Source organism: Orcinus orca, chromosome 8 (genome assembly GCF_937001465.1).
Source record: "Orcinus orca chromosome 8, mOrcOrc1.1, whole genome shotgun sequence".
Taxonomy (NCBI): Eukaryota; Metazoa; Chordata; class Mammalia; order Artiodactyla; family Delphinidae; genus Orcinus; species Orcinus orca.
The window spans coordinates 8,292,513-8,311,037 of NC_064566.1; the positions used below are offsets into that span (position 1 = coordinate 8,292,513).

The window sequence follows — 18,525 nt, forward strand, 5'->3', positions numbered from 1 at the left end:
ACCCCCGCTCGCCGCAACCAGAGAAAGCCTGCACATAGCAACGAAGACCCAACACAGCCAAAAATAAATTAATTAATAAATTTTAAAAACAGGTGGGAAGTGGGGAGGGGGAGAACCACTCATAAGAAACCCAACAGGCTGTGCTTCTCAAAGTAATTCACATGGACCTTGGTTTTTCCACTGTAACAAAAAGATGGATTCTAAAGTAATTTAGAAATGGCATGCAACCGTGATCTTAGAGAAGTGAATCAGGTTTGAACACAAATACAATCATATAAGTTGAACTCCTCCTCTTTTTCTGCTAGGGCAGCAATAGGGGCACAAGTGGATAAGTGATGCTTGAATCAGGGGCAGCAGCTCACCCCCTTTACCCATGCCCCATGCTGGCATCTTTAAATCAGCTCAAAATTTCAGAATTTTGCTAATAAAATCAAAACCTCTAACAGGATAAAAGAAAAGGCACTATATTGCCAGGGGTAGACAAGCAAGTAAATCAAACCAAAAACTCATAAACTCAAGTTAACTGAAATTCCTCAGAGGTTCACTCTCACGAAGAAACAACTCCAGATGTCTAGGAGGACCACATGCACAGCTTCAGGAGAGAGAAGTGAACCAAAAGAAAGGCTGACAAATGCAAACAGGAAGTAGTGGCATATTACACAAGCGATGGGATAAAGAGACACAGCAGGACGGACAGAATTCAGCTCCCAGGATTGGACTGGCAAGTCCCAAACACACACAGAGGCCTGGCACTACCAGCTACAGTGCTCTCAGTGTCCTTGGCAGTCAAGGCTAAAAGCAAGTAGCTCTGGGCTTCTGCGTGTGTAAGTGTACATAATGGTATATAAAAAGAAAATATTAGTTGCGTAAGGATAAAATGTACATAGTTAAGATCCACAAACAAAAGTTTTCTTTTTGGGAGTTAGTGAGGTGCTACTGAGCAGGACAGTCAAATCTAAGAATCCAAACTGTCCTATGCTGTGAGGTATTTACTTGTTGGTTACCAATTTCAGATCTCAAGACCCTGGTTTTTCTAAAGGAGTTCTTGGAATTCCAGAAGGTAAGAAGAGATGAAGAGGAAAACCAGAAGCCAGGATTAAACAATAAGATCAAAAAACTGTTTCCCACAGCTGTTAAGACCAGGGAGCTAAACCCAAAGAGCTGCATCTCCAACACTGTGGCACCTTTACAACAGGCCACAGAGGGCAGAAAGAAACAAGGTGGGGCAGAGGAGAGCACGCACAACTCTGAAGCCGGCCTGGGAGCCATGTTTTGCCCCACACGGGCTGTGAGCTAATCCTAAGGGATCTATCTTCCACTGCCAGGACACAACTGAAGCCAGAGCCAAAGTGCTCTCCACAGTCAAGAAAGTCTTGTTCTGACACCAACACACACTCTAAACCACATGAGTTTGTTACCTTAAGTTACTCAACATTTCTGGGCGTCTGTTTCCTCATCTGCAAAGTGGGGAAAATAATAAGACCTACTATCTCACAAAGATTAAATGAGTTAATGAATGTAAAACAGCTAATTAAACAAGTATCTGGGACAAAGTTAAGTGCTCAATAAATGCTGGCTATTATTATGTCTATAGCTGAAGACACTAGCCTCAGGGCAAACTGTGCCCCGTGAGACATCTACCCTTCAAGTACTCAGTCCATTGCCTTTAAGAGTTCCCCAACCACTGGGAACAGAGTAATGTACTTTGAGGGCCATCCAGGAGGCACTGCACTGCCTTAGCTAATAGAGTGAACAAATCTCCTTTGAAAGCAAGTCTATCTTGCTTTCATACAGACCAGAGGCTGAAGAGAGAGAAAAAAGCACATCAAGTTGAATTCTGGAAAGAAATATGCTTTGTGTAAAAAGCAGAGGCTTATGGGACTTGCTGAGTGATGGGAAATGGAGCTACAATCCTGCAAGTCTATATGTAGACACAAATTGACATAAGGTAAGCACTTGATTAAACTTTTTTTTAATGATTCTGATGAGAAGTGATTCTGAGCAAATAAGATGAGTATAAAAAGATTTGCTTTAAAGTTGGTCTGAGTGACTATTATAGGAGGCCCAAAGGTCTACTATTAGCGGTACTAAGAAGAGCTTTTAAAAGTAAGAGATACGGACTTCCCTGGTGGCGCAGTGGTTAAGAATCTGCCTGCCAACTGACATATATACACTAATATATATAAAATGGATAACTAATAAGAACCTGCTGTACAAAAACATAAATAAAATTAAATTTAAAAAAAAAAAGAATCTGCCTGCCAATGAAGGGGACACGGGTTTGAGCCCTGGTCCGGGAACATCCCACATGCCACGGAGCAACTAAGCCTGTGCGCCACAACTACTAAGCCTGCGCTCTAGAGCCCGCAAGCCACAACTACTGAGCCTGTGTGCCACAACTACTGAAGCCCAGGTGCCTAGAGCCCGTGCTCTGCAACAAGAGAAGCCACCGCAATGAGAAGTCCACGCGCCATGACAAAGAGTAGCCCTCGCTCGCCACAACTAGAGAAAAGCCCGCACACAGCAACGAAGACCCAACGCAGCCAAAAATAAATAAATAAATATTTTTAAAAAAAGAGGCGCTATGTTAACTGGAGAATGAATACAAGCAAAAGAACAAGGTGGAAAATAATATAGTAGTTCAGAAATATATTTACTGCAACTGTATCTCTTAAAGATGCTTCAAGCAAAGATAAAGTTCCCACGCTGTTACATACACAACAAATCTGCTTACCTCTTCCAGGAGAAAATAAAGTGCTCTTACATAAAAGCGGGATTTGGCAGGCGTGTTTCACTAAGAAACAGGACTAACAAAGAGTTAAGTACAGAAGAAATAGGAACAAAGTGTGTAGGCTCTGCAGCCACCCTGAGAACAGACTGTTGGGTGTTCTGGCCTCAGTGAGTGCCTGGAGCCTACCAGCCTTCAGCTATTATAGGCACCAAGGTTTTTCAAGGATAGAGACTAAGCAAGCTTTGCAGTTTTCAAATTTGGAATTGACCAATAGCCTACATATAAGCTTAAAAAAAAAATCTACTGTCATAATGAAATCCAAGTAAGCCAAAGGATTTTTTAATGGGGGGAAAAAAAAGCCAGTGCTCTGTATTAGAAGGAGGAAATAAGCCAAATTTCGTTAAAGTCCCTCAGGTCACTGAGAACCAGCTTCCTCATACAGATACACTGCAAACCAAGGCAGCAAGTGCCTTCCTGCAGTTCAGCCAGGACTCTGGGAATTGCAAAACAAAGGCTCATTATGAGGTCACAGCAAGTAACCAGCCAATCAAGGACAGGGATGAGCCACAAAAGCAATTCTCACACTCCTGTGTGGACAATCCTTTATGCCTTAATTATTAAGGACCTCAAATAGCTTTTGTTGATGTGGATTATAGCTACTGTTATTGTAACTAAAACTGAGAAAAAAAAGAGAAAATGTTAATCTATTAATTCACTTAAAATAATATTACTAAACCCATTACAACTATGTCTTAATAACTATATTTTCCAACATATCAAGTTAATACATACCATCACAGTAAAATCCAGGTTAACTTTTAAAACGTAATTAAAGCTACAACATAGATGAATGTTGAAAACATTATGCTAAGTGAAATGAGCCAGACACAAAAAGACAAATATTGTATGATTCCACTTATATGAGGTGCTCAGAACAAGCAAATTCATAGAGAAAGAAAACAGAAAAGAAGTTACCAAAGGCTGGGGGAAGGGAATATGGGGAATTACTGCTTAATTGATATAGAGTTTCTGTTTGAGATGATGAAAAAGTTCTACAAATAGTAACGCTGGCTACATTATGAATGTACTTAATGCCACTGGACTATGCACTTAAAAATTTATTAAAATATAAGTTTTGTGTTACGTGTATTTGACCACAATGAAAAATCAGAATTAAAGCACAAGGCCATGAGAAAATTTCAGACTACCACAACTGAGGAACATTCTATAAAAATAACCAGCATTCTTCAAAACTGTCAATGTCATGAAAGACATGGAAAGACTAAGGAGACTATAGAGACAGGAGAACTACATGCAATGTGGGCTCCCAGACTGGATTCTCAACAGAAAAAGCACATCAGTGGAAAAACTGATGAAATCTGAAGATGGTTGGTTAACAGTATGATACTAAGATTAATTCTCAGTTTTGATACATGTTCTATGGTTATATAAGATGTTAATATAAGGGGAAGCTGGACAAAGAACGTACAAAAACTCTTTGGACTATTTTTGCAACTTTTCTAAGCTTAAAATTATCTCAACATTTAAAAAAATCAAATTTAACTGTTTAAAAAAAAAACTCGCAAGGTCAATGCTATGTATTCAGAGGAGGAAACGAGCCAACTTTGGTCAAAGTCCCTCTGGTCACTGAGAACCAGCTTCCTCGGCTACAACAACAGCAAACCAAGGTAGCAAGTGCCTTCTTGAGGCCCAGCCAGGACTAAATAGGGGCTGGGAACTGCAAAACTTTCTTTTTTTTTTTTTTTTTTAATGAAATTACCAAGAAATCAACCAAACAAAGCCAGGGAGAATTAACCCAGGTTTTGTCTACAGCTGTGGTTCTTATTACACTTTTTGGTTTCAGAAAGCCTTTGCAGTATTAAAAATAACTGAGCTCCCCAAAAGCTTCTGTTTATATGGGTTATATCCATCAGTGTCTCCATTCATTTAAAAGAACATTAATAAACCCATTACATATAAACATGTTACTTATTTTTAGTGAAGAAACTATATTTTCCAAACCACAACTTCACACATACTAAAAGAAGTCCACCTGATGAACTGATTTTTATCATGTAATTAAAACACAATGCCAGACCCCCCCACCAAAAAAACCTAACAAACTAAAGAATGAAAAAATGAGAAAAATAAAAGAATAAAGAGAAAGGGAAAATGAGAAAAAGAAAAATTAGGGAATAAAGAGAAAAAACGGGGGAAATAAACCACAGATAAAACAACAACAAAAAACCTCACAAGGCCAATGCTATATGTATTAGAAGAAGGAAATAAGCTCACTCGGGTCAAAGTCTCTGAGGCCCAGGCAGGGATTATTACAAGGGCTGGGAACTGCAAACAAGGGCTCCCTGTGAAGTCATCACAGGTAACCAGCCCAAGACTGAGGAAAATCAACTCAGGTTTTGTCTACAACAAAGGTTTTCTCACTTTTCGGTCTCAAGAACTCTTCAAACTCTTAAAAAATTTATCAAGGACTATGAAGATCTTTTGTTTATGTGGGTCATAGATATCAACAGTTTACCTTATTAGAAATTGAAACTGATAATTTTTAAAATTATTTTTATTCATTCAAAACAACAATAAACCTATTACCTGTTTACACAACTAACCCATTTTTTAAACAAAGAAACTATTTCTAAAACAAAATGAAATTTGCAACAAGAGTTACATGCTTTATATTCTTGTACATCTCTTTAATGTTTAGCTTAATGGAAGAGGGCCAACTTCTCATATCTGTTTCTGCATTCAGTGTGTTTCCACATGCTATTTTGGTTGAAAGATATAAAGAAAATCTCATTTCACGCAGATGTGTAGTTGGAAAATGGAGTTTAATAGCCTTTCAAATATTGAGGATTTTCTTCTTTGATACTAGACCAAAACTCCACAAGTAGCAGTTTTTAAAGACTAGTTGCCATGTGCAATCTGAAATTTTATCAATGAACCTCTTGTGTACTTTTACATTAAACTCCACTGGTCATCCTGCACTTTGAATGGCTCTTTTACCCACTGACAATCTAGGAAACATTCCTTCACCGAATTATGCAGAATTTCCAAATACTGGCATTTCATACAACATCAGAAAAATCACATTCCATCAATCTTATCACCGATCTCATCAAAAAAGTCTGACAAATACAAGTTTTCCAAAATTCTAAATTTTGCTTGAAAACTTGAATTTTATCACCGGCAATGGTGACAGGCTTTGTTCAATTTCAATAAAACGTCCACTAAATACTGCAGTACGAACAACTATAGTTTGTCCATCAACTGTTATTTCAAGTAAAAATGATGATCCATGTAGATGGTTCGGCTCCAACACGCAAGTGCATTTTCTCCAGACAGCTGGACTACGGTATACAGCAGCAATGCTCCATGAATACTTTGCATTTCTTCACTTGGAACATCAAAGACCTTTATTATTGGAGGGTTGAGATTTAATTAAAAAAATAATAATTTTTAGTGCTTCATCCAAGGCATTCTTAAGTGAAAATGGCTTTTTTTTAAACCACAAGTGTGTAGCAGGAAAGTCCATGACTACGACCACCAGCAGTTTTGTGCCACTGCCCTAATCCATGTTATGGCACCAGCAGTTTTCACTGTCACTGCTTCTGCACCAACAGTGCAAATGGAAATGAAATTGTTTCAGGATAAACCATGAGAGTCAAAAAAGTTATTCAACCCTATGCATATTTATCACAACTTGTGTTTGTTGTTGAGCATTCACACAAAAGAAAATATTTTTTGAAGCATACCTGGTGCTGATACAACTTGAGCCATGTCTATAAATCCGCTCATTTGTAAGGTGAAAGTAAAATTTTATAAATATTACCTCGGTCTTCATGTTTGCAGCTAAATCTTTAATTCGACAAGTCACGGTAACATATGAAGTGGCACTACCCTGAACTTTACTGACTTTTCATTCAGTGGGCATTCAGGAACGTCAGCTGTTCAAAACGTCATTAGTCGCTCAGCTACTGGGTGGGCTATTCCAGCCAAAGCAATAACTCATCCTGTAAGAGGCTTCAGTGACTTTGTCATTTCTAGGTGGAAAAGCTGGAACAAATTTTGGCTTTGAAAGAGACCATGGTGTGTACGCTTAAAACATGTAATTCCTTCTTCTTTAAACTCTGACTGATTGGTCTTGAAATGATGCTTCAACCTAACTGGCATCCTAATACTACATGAAAACGCTCTGTTGCATAAGATACAATAAAGTACATTATTTGCATCTATAAAGCTGAGAAGATAACTTTCATTATGATTTTCATTTAATTTTTTTTTTCAGTTCTTGTCTACAGTTTCGCCCAGTTTCTTCAGAGTAGATCCCTCCCTTTCACTTGTTGATATGTCCAGTTGCAGTAAACAGAGCTGGCAGGTACGTTGAGAAAGCAAGACTTCCAACCTCCCTTTTTTAAGCCAACAATTAATCCTTAAATATAAGAGAAATACTATAAACTTCCTTCTATTTTAGAATAAAACAGAATTAAGTGCTAAAATAAACTATAAATAAAATTTTAAAAATTATTAGTTTTCCAAAAAGTTTTTACAAGTAAGTGTTGCAGGTTGTACTTACTTCTTGTGTTTCTTCAAAGGTGAAGGAAAATGCTGGGATTTTAAAATAACTACTTATTGTACAACAATGAGGTTTACAGAGATTAGCAGGTATAACCGAAGAAAACTAGTAAGAGCACAGCAGAAGTACTGAGAACAAATCGAGTTCATCACTGAAAACTTCCATATTTTTTAATAAATTTATTTTTATTTATATTATTTATTTTTGGCTGCGTTGGGTCTTTGTTGCTGCACACGGGCTTCTAGTTGTGGCGAGCGGGGGCTACTCTTTGTTGTGGTGCGTGCGCTTCTCATTGCAATGGCTTCTCTTGTTGTGGAGCACGGGCTCTAGGTGCGTGGGCTTCAGTAGTTGTGGCACACAGGCTCAGTAGTTGTGGCCCTTGGGCTCTAGAGCTCGGGCTCAGTAGTTGTGACACATGGGCTTAGTTGCTCCACGGCATGTGGGATGTTCCCGGACCAGGGCTCGAACCTGTGTCCCCTGCATTGGCAGGCAGATTCTTAACCACTGCGCCACTAGGGAAGTCCCAGAAAACTTCCATATTTATGCCTTAAAGTACTACCTTAAAAATTCTAGGAAACACAAAAATAAAGAAGTACACATTCCACTGGCCAAGAGTGATGACGTCAACACACATCATTTAGCCTCTGGAAAACTCCACTGTACACTGGTGAGAGGATGAGAGTGAAATAGGCAAATACTGCATTAATGTTACAATGAAAATTATTTTGACTTTGTATAGCACCAAACAGGTCTTAGGGACCCCAAGGGTCCCCAGACTACACTTTGAGAACCAAGTTCAATATTGTGCTACCAAAATTAACAAGTGCCTCCCCAGATCTCTCCCAAGACAGGATCTAGAGTTATGGCATTCCTGATTGGTCAGAGGAAACAGCCTAGAACTAGCTTAGACCCTGTCACCAGGGAAACTGGAATGCCATCCCTAATAAGTTGTCAAGTTGCCAAGCCTGGATTTACTGAGGAACGTGGCTCCAGAGACACAAAAATAAAATGCTTTCTAAAGCAGTGAGTCCTTAACTTTACAGAAATCAGAGGAATAGGAGAAAGAAAGGACTGGGTGGTTCTGGGATTTTATACATGAAGGCGATCTCAGACTAGCAAAATTCCTCTCCTGAGCCATGCCACAAAAGAGGCTTACAGGGCTTCCCTGATGGCACAGTGGTTAAGAATCCGCCTGTCAATGTAGGGGGCACAGCTTCGAGCCCTGGTCCGGGAAGATCCCACACGCCACGGAGCAACTAAGCCCGTGTGCCACAACTACTGAGCCTGTGCTCTAGAGCCCGCAAGCCACAACTACTGGGCCCGCGTGCCTAGAGCCCATGCTCCGCAGAAAGAGAAGCCACCGCAATGAGAAGCCCGCCCACCGCAACAAAGAGTAGCCCCCACTCGACGCAATTAAAGAAAGCCCGCGCATCAACGAAGACCCAATGCAGCCAAAAATCAATCAATAAATAAATAATTTTAGAAGTTCCCTTAAAAAAAAAAAAAAAGAGGCACACAGGCATACAAACAGGTAAGGCAGTGGTACATGGAGATGAAAACCCAAGATGGACAGTGAAAAGGAAGGAACAGAGTTCAAAGAAACCAAACGGAGAAAAAAAAGGAAGTGAGACACAAGTCAGCAGAGGGGTCAAAAGGAAGAGGAAAATACACTGACAGAAACATTCCCTGATGAGCTCTGCGGCGACACTGTTACCTTTCTCCCTGGCCACAGTGGCAGTGTGAAAAAAATTGAGCAACTTACTTGCTGTTCTGATAAGGCATTCAGGCTCTAGAAGTGGCAAGCAAGGAACATCAACAGGAACCAACTGAGACCAAAATCTCGGCCCAAGATTCAAAGTCCACAAATCCACAGGAGCCGCTGAGAAATGACTGTCACCCTCCCTCCCAGGCCTCACAAAGGGGAGGCTTTCTTTTCACTTCAGAAAAGCCAACAAAGGTAACAAGAACCTGCCCTGAAGGCCCCTCTGCTAGTGAAAAAGGAACCTAAAATCATCAGCTGCTAAGTTCCCATGTGGTCTTTAAGAGAAACAGGGAGCTTTCTCCTGTTGCCAAAGGGTAAATACTGCACGTGAATAAAGGAACACAATGAAAGAAATCCTGGCACTAGGTGGGGCCTCCTCTAACACCCGGATCCCAACAGCTGGGAAAAGCCCATGCTCCAGTAACTTTGGATTTGGCCTTCCAGCCAATGAAGAGACTGCACATCCACCACCACCACCACCACCATTGACACCACAGAAATAATGGGCAGGCAGAGGGTGGTGTGTTTTTTTTTCCCCTTTAATCAATAAAGTTGCCTAATATTGATATCTTGTAAATAAACGAAGTATTTTTTAAAAAGTGCTTTCAAAAGTACATAAACCTCTCCAACAGCATCCTATTTTCTTTCAGATATCTGATTAAAAAAGAAAGCTAAAATAAACAAACAAATTAAAAAACCCAGAAATGCTAGGAAAAGCACCTATGGAACCCCAATGGCTGGAAGAGGCCAAGATTCTTCCAGTCATTACAGAGACATTCCAAACTACGTCCCTTATACTGACCTGGAGTTGTGTGGTGCTCAGAGAAAATTCACTAAGTTGCTCAACTGAAACAACGATGACGATAATTATTACGTCCTGCCAGCACTAATGTAAGCGCTTTATATTCATTAACCCTTTTAATACTCACAACAACTATATCTCTAAGATAGGTATTATTATTGCTCCTTTTTCTTTACAGGCCTAGAGGGATAAAATAAGCCCAAGGTCACAGTAGGGGCTGACCCAAGATTCCAATACAGGGACTCTAGCTGCAGAGCCTGCTCTGACCACAGTGACACCATTTATTGGAAGTCCGAAAGTGCTGGGATCTCCTTTCAACTCTGCCATAAGCTCAACTCAATCAGAATGCTATGCTAGACCAAGAGGGCCTAAGGGACCCCACTTCCTGTGACTGGAGAACCAGTAATTCAAACTCTTTTGGGCAAAAACAAAGCAAGAAGCCAAAAATGCTGCCAATGCTATGTGCAAAGGCAGTCAAAAGATGGCCATCTGTGGAGAGGAGGTGAGGAAGTGATGGGGTAAGGGAAAACCAGCAGACACTCGGGTCTAAAGAAGGTGAAGGAAAAAGGGGGCCACCCTGCATATAGGATATGAGTAACCAAAACAAAACCTTCAGTAAAATGGTCCTCAGGAGAAGCAATGAGTAAACCACGGTAGCAGCAACAAGGACATAAGCTAGAGCTCTGCCTGCAGGTAGCTGCACTCATTAATCACCAAGCTTCTGGACTTGGGAGCTTTCTGCTTAGTGGGAGACTGAGAAAACAATCCGGCTACATCAGCAGCACCTGCAGTCCAGTTGCAGGGGGCTCAGAATCCTGCTCTGTCCCCTCCCTGAGAAAGATTCCCTACTGTGTTCAGGAAGTGCCAGTACGTGGTGACTGAAGGCTCCCACCTTCCCTACGGGTCCCTTGATCAGGGACACTCAAACTGTTCCCCATGGCTGAAGTACCTGTTGAACTGCCAAAGATCAAAAACTATTCTCTCTCCTTTTTTCTTCTCCAGCGGGCCTGGACAGCCAGCAGGCCTGGACAGACAGTACCTATGTACCGATCCAAAAGGTCTGGGGTCTGGTTGGATTTAGCAGCCAGATCACGACAGCCAGGAGTCAGGAGTCCCGATTCCCTTCCAGATCCACACGTGGGGAGCCAAGCACAGACCTCCTGGCCAGACGAAGGGCCTTTTGCCAAGCTGTGAACTGCAAAGAAAAGGAGCTCTATCTTAGAGCTTCCAGTGAAAGGTGTGTAAGACCAAGTTGCTTTGAGTAGCATGAGGTGTGGAGAAAGCCCACTCACTGGAGAGGCCCAGGTCAGAGACCCATCCAGAATTAGGAGGGAAGGTGGTTGTTTACAGACCTCCTCCAAACTCATGCCTCAATGAGCAGAGCCCCAGAGGAGGCAGATCTCTGTATTGCCAATTTCCCAAAGAGCACAGAGGAAAAGAGGCCGAGGCAGCTCAAAACTAGCTTGACTGGTTCTACAGAGAAGCTGCTGGTCTGCTCCGCCTTCCTTATGTTAAAAAGAAAAAGGTGGCTTGGAGCCAGACGTTGAACCCCCCTTCCCCCTCCCCCACTTCACTGTCCCACAGGATCCACCTAGCCACCAAGACCAGTGTCCATCTAACCCTCCCTCCTACTTGTGATACTATGACTTCATAAGCCTAAAGTCAATCATTTGCTGCACAAGAGGAATTATATTTGTTTTTTGCCCTTTTCCAATGAGAAGGAATAAATGAAAGTAAGGGGGAATGAGTGCCAACCCAAAGACAGACATCTGTGGAAAGAACTCCCCAAAGGGACCAAAAAAACTTCAAACACTCTAGACAAAACGGACATTCAGATGAAGGGATCTAGCCTATTTATACCCGGCAAAGGAGAAGCAGGTCGAGTGGGCCAGAGAAAGCCCTGGGACCCCTCCTCTGAGGGAGAACTGGAAGCCAAGGGGGCCAGATGTTCTCTTGGTGCCTTTTCAGAACCAGATGTACCATCTCAAAGTCTAAGAAACAGCAAAGACATTCAACAGTCCGCACTAAAAGGGCTGTGGCGGGGTAGTGACGCTCTGCTCCGAGAGCTAGAACTTTCAGAGTTAACATGGCAATAGACACCCTCTTCCCATGCCACAAGTGGGAAATGGGTGTTTCCTCCCCCACAAGGTTTGTAAAGCCTTACTCTTCCCTTTGCTGAGACAGAAGGGGAAAATGCATAGATAACACTTCAGTGACTCATACTTGATGAAGGCTGGGAGAAAGCCTGGAGAATCCAAGCTTCAGGTGCAAAATGTACAAATACTGGAATCTACCATCAAGAAAAGGAAACCCAGCCACCTATCTGGTTTGTCATTTTGCTGAACTTCCGCTGAAGGAGGAAGGGCCAGGTTTAAGCTCCACCCACCCTTTCCATAGCCCTCTCAATTTTTGCTTTGACGCAGGAAAGTGGCAAATGTGGCAGCGTCACCATGGCTAAGAGAGAACCAAACCCTTTCCACGTCTCCTCCCAAAGCAGAGGCCTAGTGGTCAGTCTACAGCTTAACCCAGCGCAAGGAGCTGGGGCTGGACCTGGTTACTGCAGGAAAGCCTCATCAGGCAGCCTTAGGGAAGGAAGGATGACCACCCTCCTTGCCCTTTCCATCTGCTGAGGTTACTTCATCCCAATCCATTAATGACCTTCAAAGTGCTGCTGGGGGGAGTCCATTTAGCCATTTAGCAGAGACGCTATCTTGGGGCCAAGGGTGGCGTCCAGCTCCCACCTCGCTTGTCGATAATGGGCCACAAGGTCCAACGCTTAGCTGCACTCTAGGCATAAAATATTCATTTAAGTCGACATAGTACATATGAGGAAAGTCATGGAAGCTCCTGGGAGAAGAGGAATGCCAGCCAGGTGGCTAAGTGCTCAATGGGAAAGAGTTCATGAAGGCATGGGTTAGTCCTGGTCAAATGCCCACTGAGAATTAGGCTGTTCTGTCCAAAGGGGAAGCAGTCTAGTCTGAGATGTTTTTGACTCCCAAGAGCTCTAACCATGCAAACCTCTCAGAAAACAAATTCTCAGTCTTTTCCTGCCTCACAGGCATCAATTCTGTTTAAGACATTTATGCTGAAGAAAACTCAAGCCCAATCTTTGGTCGCCATCCGAAAGATTCAGTTATCCCCGTGCAAACTTGATTTTAATCTGAAGCAGGCCGAATTTCAATGACTGCCTTGTATCCATCTGTTTAGCTACTTCCCAAAGTCCACAGACTAGAGAGAAATTGTTACAATTTACTAGGTAGCTACCTTTACCAGGTTCAAAGGTTGTAGTATGGCAACTCTAGGAGCCCCTGGTCTAACAATACCTCTTCCCTGTTTCGAGGGTGAAGCAGAAAGTAAGACTATATGGTCTGACATTCACCCACACCCCTGACTAGAAGGCAGCACCACCAAGGAGCCCCTGGCCAGGGTCAAAGGGCAGAGGTCGGAGTCAGCACCCAGAGCATGGGGCTTGCTGCACAGCCTGCAGGACAGGGAGTGAAGGGAGAGCGAACCGAGCTCTCTACAAGACAACACTAAAACCAGATTACTCAGTGAAACTTTCAGCCAGAATCAACACTGGGATCCAGGGATATGTGTGTTTGGAGCGGCTCAGTGGTTCTGTACGGGATTCTAAAAGTTAGATTTGCTCTCACCCACACTTCCAAACTCCTCTTCCCAGAATCATCTGAGAGAAGAAACAATGCCACTCACTCCCTGGAAGGACAACAGCAGACCCCTCCCTGGCCCACTGCAGCAGAGGCAGAGGCAGGTGGGCAGTGAAAGCCTCTTGCTTTCTCTCAGGTGCTTTCTCTCAGGAGCCCTCTCTTGTGGTTCCTGAGGCCCAGAGGTGGGGCAGGTATGAAGCCAATGTAGGCCCTCTACCAGGTGTTACAGGAAGCTTTCGCCAGCGGCAGGTGGACTCTGCAAGTTGGACCCCTCTCCACTTGCCTATTACTGCTGCTGCTGGCTGGAAGACAAACAGTCATCTTGCTGATTGCTTTCACCACTGCCAAGCCTCCAGGCCAACAGAGCCATTTGGAAAAGTGAACAGAAAGCTCAGCTCTCAGATTAAGAATGCCCAAAACTACCAGCCCCAGGTCACAACCCTCTTTCTGCAAAAGGAAGAGTCTATGACTGTGAAAAAGCACATCTGCAATCAGGTGTCACAAAAATCACAATAAAGACAGGGCTTAACTTTCTTTTTATCTCCTACTTTCACTGTTAGAAGCAGAGTCGACAGCAAACAGGCAATCTCTCTGCAACACTAGGTTTATTTTTATGCTTCAACATTTTGTGTGTGTGTATGTCTGTTTAATTCAGATGTGATCAAAGAGCTCCTAGAAACAGCTTCTCATCAGCCACATGTTTTAAAGAAAGGGGGAGAGAAAGAGCAAGAGATTGGAGCTCGAAGACAACCAACAGTTTGTTTACCTATTTTCTTGTGAAACCAACTAAAATAATTTAAATCTAAATAAGATAATAGAGGAACTTTGTTATTTTTATTTTATTATTATTATTTTTTTTTTGCGGTACGCGGGCCTCTCACTGTTGTGGCCTCTCCCGCTGCGGAGCGCAGGCTCCGGACGCGCAGGCTCAGCGCCCATAGCTCACGGGCCCAGCCGCTCCGCAGCATGTGGGATCTGCCTGGACCAGGGCACAAACCCGCGTCCCCTGCATCGGCAGGTGGACTCTCAACCACTGCGCCACCAGGCAAGCCCAGATAATAGAGGGCCTTTGGGGGAAAGAAATCAAACCAACCAAATCCCCTTTTTATTTCACAACATTAAGGCTTATGCAATGACCATTTTAGCTAGAATCGCAACAGGACCGAGAAGAGCTTTCTGGTCTCACCTGGTGGCATGATCTAGCCCAAAGGAGACCAGTGCTTCAGGCCTCTCTAGCCGTATGACCAGAGGAGGTGCTACTTGTCTCTTTTCTTGTTTTAAAAAATACTGCATCTGCCCATTATGTTTTTCGAAATCCACGCTTTTACTGGAATGAGACTTAATATCAAGTCAATGGTGTGGCTACCCTGAGAACGACAGAAGAACCAATGAAGCGGCTCAGGGGAACCTAAATCCATGGAGTGGAAACAGGATGAGTAATTCATAATTTGGAACAGGGTGACAATGTATGCAGCCAGTGCTCTGGACAAAGTTATCAGGAGCAGCTTACGTTCCCAAATGGTTCACAGAGTTCTGCTATCACAAAATCAGTAGGCGTGCACTGGGTTCCTACTATGCGCTCAGCATTATGTGAGGCTTGTAGGGAAGAGAGGAAATCAATGCACACATCACAAGAAAAAGACCAAGGCAAGAATACATTTACATGGAGTAAAGAGCACAAAGAAACCACATTGAGGCACTCTGTTACTCTACTTTGCTGAATACAATGCCCCCCACAGCCTTGCTGAGAGAGTAGGCACTCCACCGCCACTCCCCAGATGCCTGAGGGTGCCAGTCAGTCACTTGGCCTCCTCCTACCAGCTCAGAATCAACAGCCTGGGAAAGTCCTCTGGTTAAGCAGGGTTTACCTGCTAAATAAAGGCTGTGATAGGAAAAGGAATGGAACAGGCAACCTCAAGAGGGCCTCGAGAAAGTGGTTCCCAGTAAGGAGAGAAACAGCTGGCACTGGAGGGAAAGACGGTGAGATACAGACCATGCTCCAGTTTCCAAACACCTCAGTCCCATACAGAAGCAGCTGCCAAACCCGCTGATGAAACGGAAATCAACCATCACTCCCTCTCAACCCATCTCAACCCCAGAAGCAAGCAGTCAATCCATCAGTAACGAAAGGGTCAACCACTGCAGAAAAACTTATCCAGAACTCCTCTTGAGTTCCTGACTGCCCAGATGACAGAGAGTGAGGGGGTAACAAAAGAGAAAAACATCAGAGAAATGAAAAGAGGGTGGATTTTTCAGAGAAAGGTGTTAATATGCAAGAGAATATAACAACAGTTCTATTGCACTAAGGAGAAAGAAGGAAACAAGATGAAAACATAAATAATGTAGTGAGGGAGAAGGATGCAAAAAGCACTTCAAGCCCCACAGGAGAAGAGCTCTTTTTTCAGGTCAAGTTTTTTTGGCCTAGTAAAGTTCTCCACCAAGTTTTTTTGGCCTAGTAAAGTTCTCCACCAAGGTATGACAGGCAGGAGACTCTCCACAGAGCAGGCAGCAAGGGACACTAGAGATGGTGAAAGAAAGGGGAGGGGTGGAAAGTGGACGCCTCTCGGCTAAGAGGTGAGATGACACAGAAAAGGCTAAGGCTTGGGTGACAGATGATAGCAGTGATTGCCAGGATGAGGGGGAAGTGTGTAGCTCAAGAAACTAGCGTGCAAAGTTCCTGGCCCGGGGGGTTACAAAGACTAGCCAATCACAAGGGGATGGATAGGGGCATATATGGGAAAAATAAACATGAAGTGAAGAAGGCAGGAAACTAATATGAAGATTAAAGGCAATCCTAATTAAGAGGCATAGTAAGTAAGATGGGGCGAGGGCAGAGAAACCAGAAGGCAACAAGCAAGGGGGAAAAACTATGTAAAGTGACAGATCCAGGAGTGAAGAAACAAGAAAGCCTCACGGTTTGTGTTGCGGTGCCAGAGGACAGAAAGGCAAGGCCGGGGATGCGGCAAGGCCGGGGATGCGGCAAGGCCGGGGAAAGGACCGAGCAACAGGTTGTGTAAACGAAGTGGGGCTGAAATAGTGACTGTCTTTCCCTCGGTAGGGAGAGCCCAGGGAGAAGGCTGGTACAGCACTCACAGTGAGAAACAGGAGGCCAAGACTCAAAAACACAAACCCCAGAGGAAGAGAACGTGAGGGAACCAAAGACTCTGAAGGGAGTTAAGACTGGAACCCCAAAGACAACCTGTGGGAAAACTATGCGCATGACAGCTGTACGGGAAAACACGGAAGCAACAAATGCCAGCGCGAGGCACCAGGGAGCTCCTGGAGAAGAGAAGGGAAAGTGATGAGCAAAGAGTAGGCGAAAGATTTGGAAAGGTGATGAGGGTGGAGCTGGTGGGTTGCAAGCAAGAGGGAGAGCACAATCTGGAAAATGCAAGAGGCAGGGTAGAAAGCCGGGGAACTGAAAGGGGATAGGCATCGAGAACACACTCCGGGGCAAGGACCCTGAGGGTGAAAGCTGGGACTGGGAGAACCGGTGCGGGCGGAGGGGAAGCGAGGCTGGAGGGATGGAGGAGGAGGAGGAGGACAACGACCTGGGGCAAATCGCAGGGTGCCAGTCGAGGAACAGGAGGGTGGCTGCTTTAAGCGTGGGTGGAGGAAGACCAGAAAGGCCCCCGAGAGAAAAAGGGAAGAGAAGAGGAAGCTGGGGAGGTAACACGGAAGAGCGCAGGAGGGCGGTGAGGGGAGAAGGCGGGGGGGTCGGCAGAAAGACAAGTGTACAGCTTGGAGTCTGGACGAGGTGGGTCCCAGGAGAGGACTCGGAAGGGAGATGTACGGGGCCAGGAGCCAGATGACAGGGCAGCCGAGGCTTACAGGATGGCAGCAGGGGCACGAGGGGAGCTGAGGAGGGAGGAGGCTCTGCAAGGTGCAGGGGCCCAGCCAGAGAATTCGGGGAGCCCTTAGGGCTCCTTACCTGCTCGGTGTCCCTCTCGTTCAGCGTGGGTAGGGGGGTCCGGGCGCTGGACATGGCGCCGGTATCTCAGGGGAGGGAACCGAGAAGCTCGGAGGAAGGGAGGGAAGGGAAGGCGCGGAGCCCGGCCGGGCGGGGCTTCTCACAGCAGGGGCACCCGCCGCATGGGCCCCGGCCGGGGGTGCGGGGAGGCCGGACTGCCGCTCACGCCAGCCCGGGGATGCGCCGCTCGGGCTAGGCCGCGCCGGCTCCGAGCGGCTCCGGACCGCACCCCCCCGACCCCCGGCTGGGCTGTGCCGCCTTTCGGCCGGGCCGCGCCGCTCCGCCTACTCTCTGCCGCCGCAGCCGGCCGCCTGCCTCGCTCCTCCCCTGCCCTCAGCGGCACTGCTCCGCGCCCGGCACACAGGCAGCCGCCGCCGGACCTGCTGCTCCCAACATGGCCGCCACCACCGCCGGCCCTCGGCTCTTTCCGCCGGCAGCAGCCGGAAACATCCGAAGCCGCTAGAAACGGGAGGGGGGCGCGCCTTCTCCTCCCGGCCACGGACTACTGGTGAATTCCGGAAACACCCGAAGAAGGTAATCCCGGGGACGCGCGCGCCTCCTCGATTCCGAAGACCAAGCTTCGGCTCTGTTTGCGGAAATCCACGAAGGGACTCCGGGTACTCCAGCCACGCCCACAGGCCTTTCCCCGCCCACTTCCAACTGGCTCTCGGCAGTTTCCGGAAACACCCGAAGCCGCCCCGCTTGCCTTGAGCCGGCCCCGCCCGCATCCCGCCCCGCCGACCGCCGGCGGTCGTCGGCCATTTCCGGCAACACCCGAGGCCGGGCGAGCGTCGGGTCATTCCCTCGGGTGGTACCCAAAGTCTGACTCTTCGTTTCTTTCCGTCAGTTTTCGGGTATTTTCAAACCTTGAACAGGGAGCGTGGATCACGTGTGCGTATTACCATTTGACTAAACAGAAAATAAGGCTGTTAGCCATCCCTGCTGTTGGCATCCTTTGGTTCTAAGGCAACTTCCTGTCTGTGTGTCCTTTCGTCTCTCAGCTAGCT

The 18,525-nt window shown here is 45.3% G+C and overlaps 1 protein-coding gene across 11 annotated transcripts in view; it reads right to left on the bottom strand.

Annotated features, from left to right (window-relative positions):
* Nucleotides 1-18,105, bottom strand: part of MARK2 (microtubule affinity regulating kinase 2) — a 57,416-nt gene extending 39,311 nt beyond the window's left edge. For 3 of the 11 annotated variants that reach the window (XM_049713513.1, XM_033415187.2, XM_049713512.1), the window contains exon 1: nucleotides 17,480-18,066. In XM_049713513.1, coding sequence (XP_049569470.1) covers nucleotides 17,480-17,533 — 54 coding nt within the window. In that variant the 5' untranslated portion in view covers nucleotides 17,534-18,066. Of the gene's footprint in view, nucleotides 1-17,479 lie in introns of all 11 variants that reach the window. The other 8 variants (XM_033415194.2, XM_033415175.2, XM_049713517.1 and 5 more) reach the window with 7 other exon arrangements.
* Between the last annotated feature and the right edge of the window lie 420 nt (nucleotides 18,106-18,525).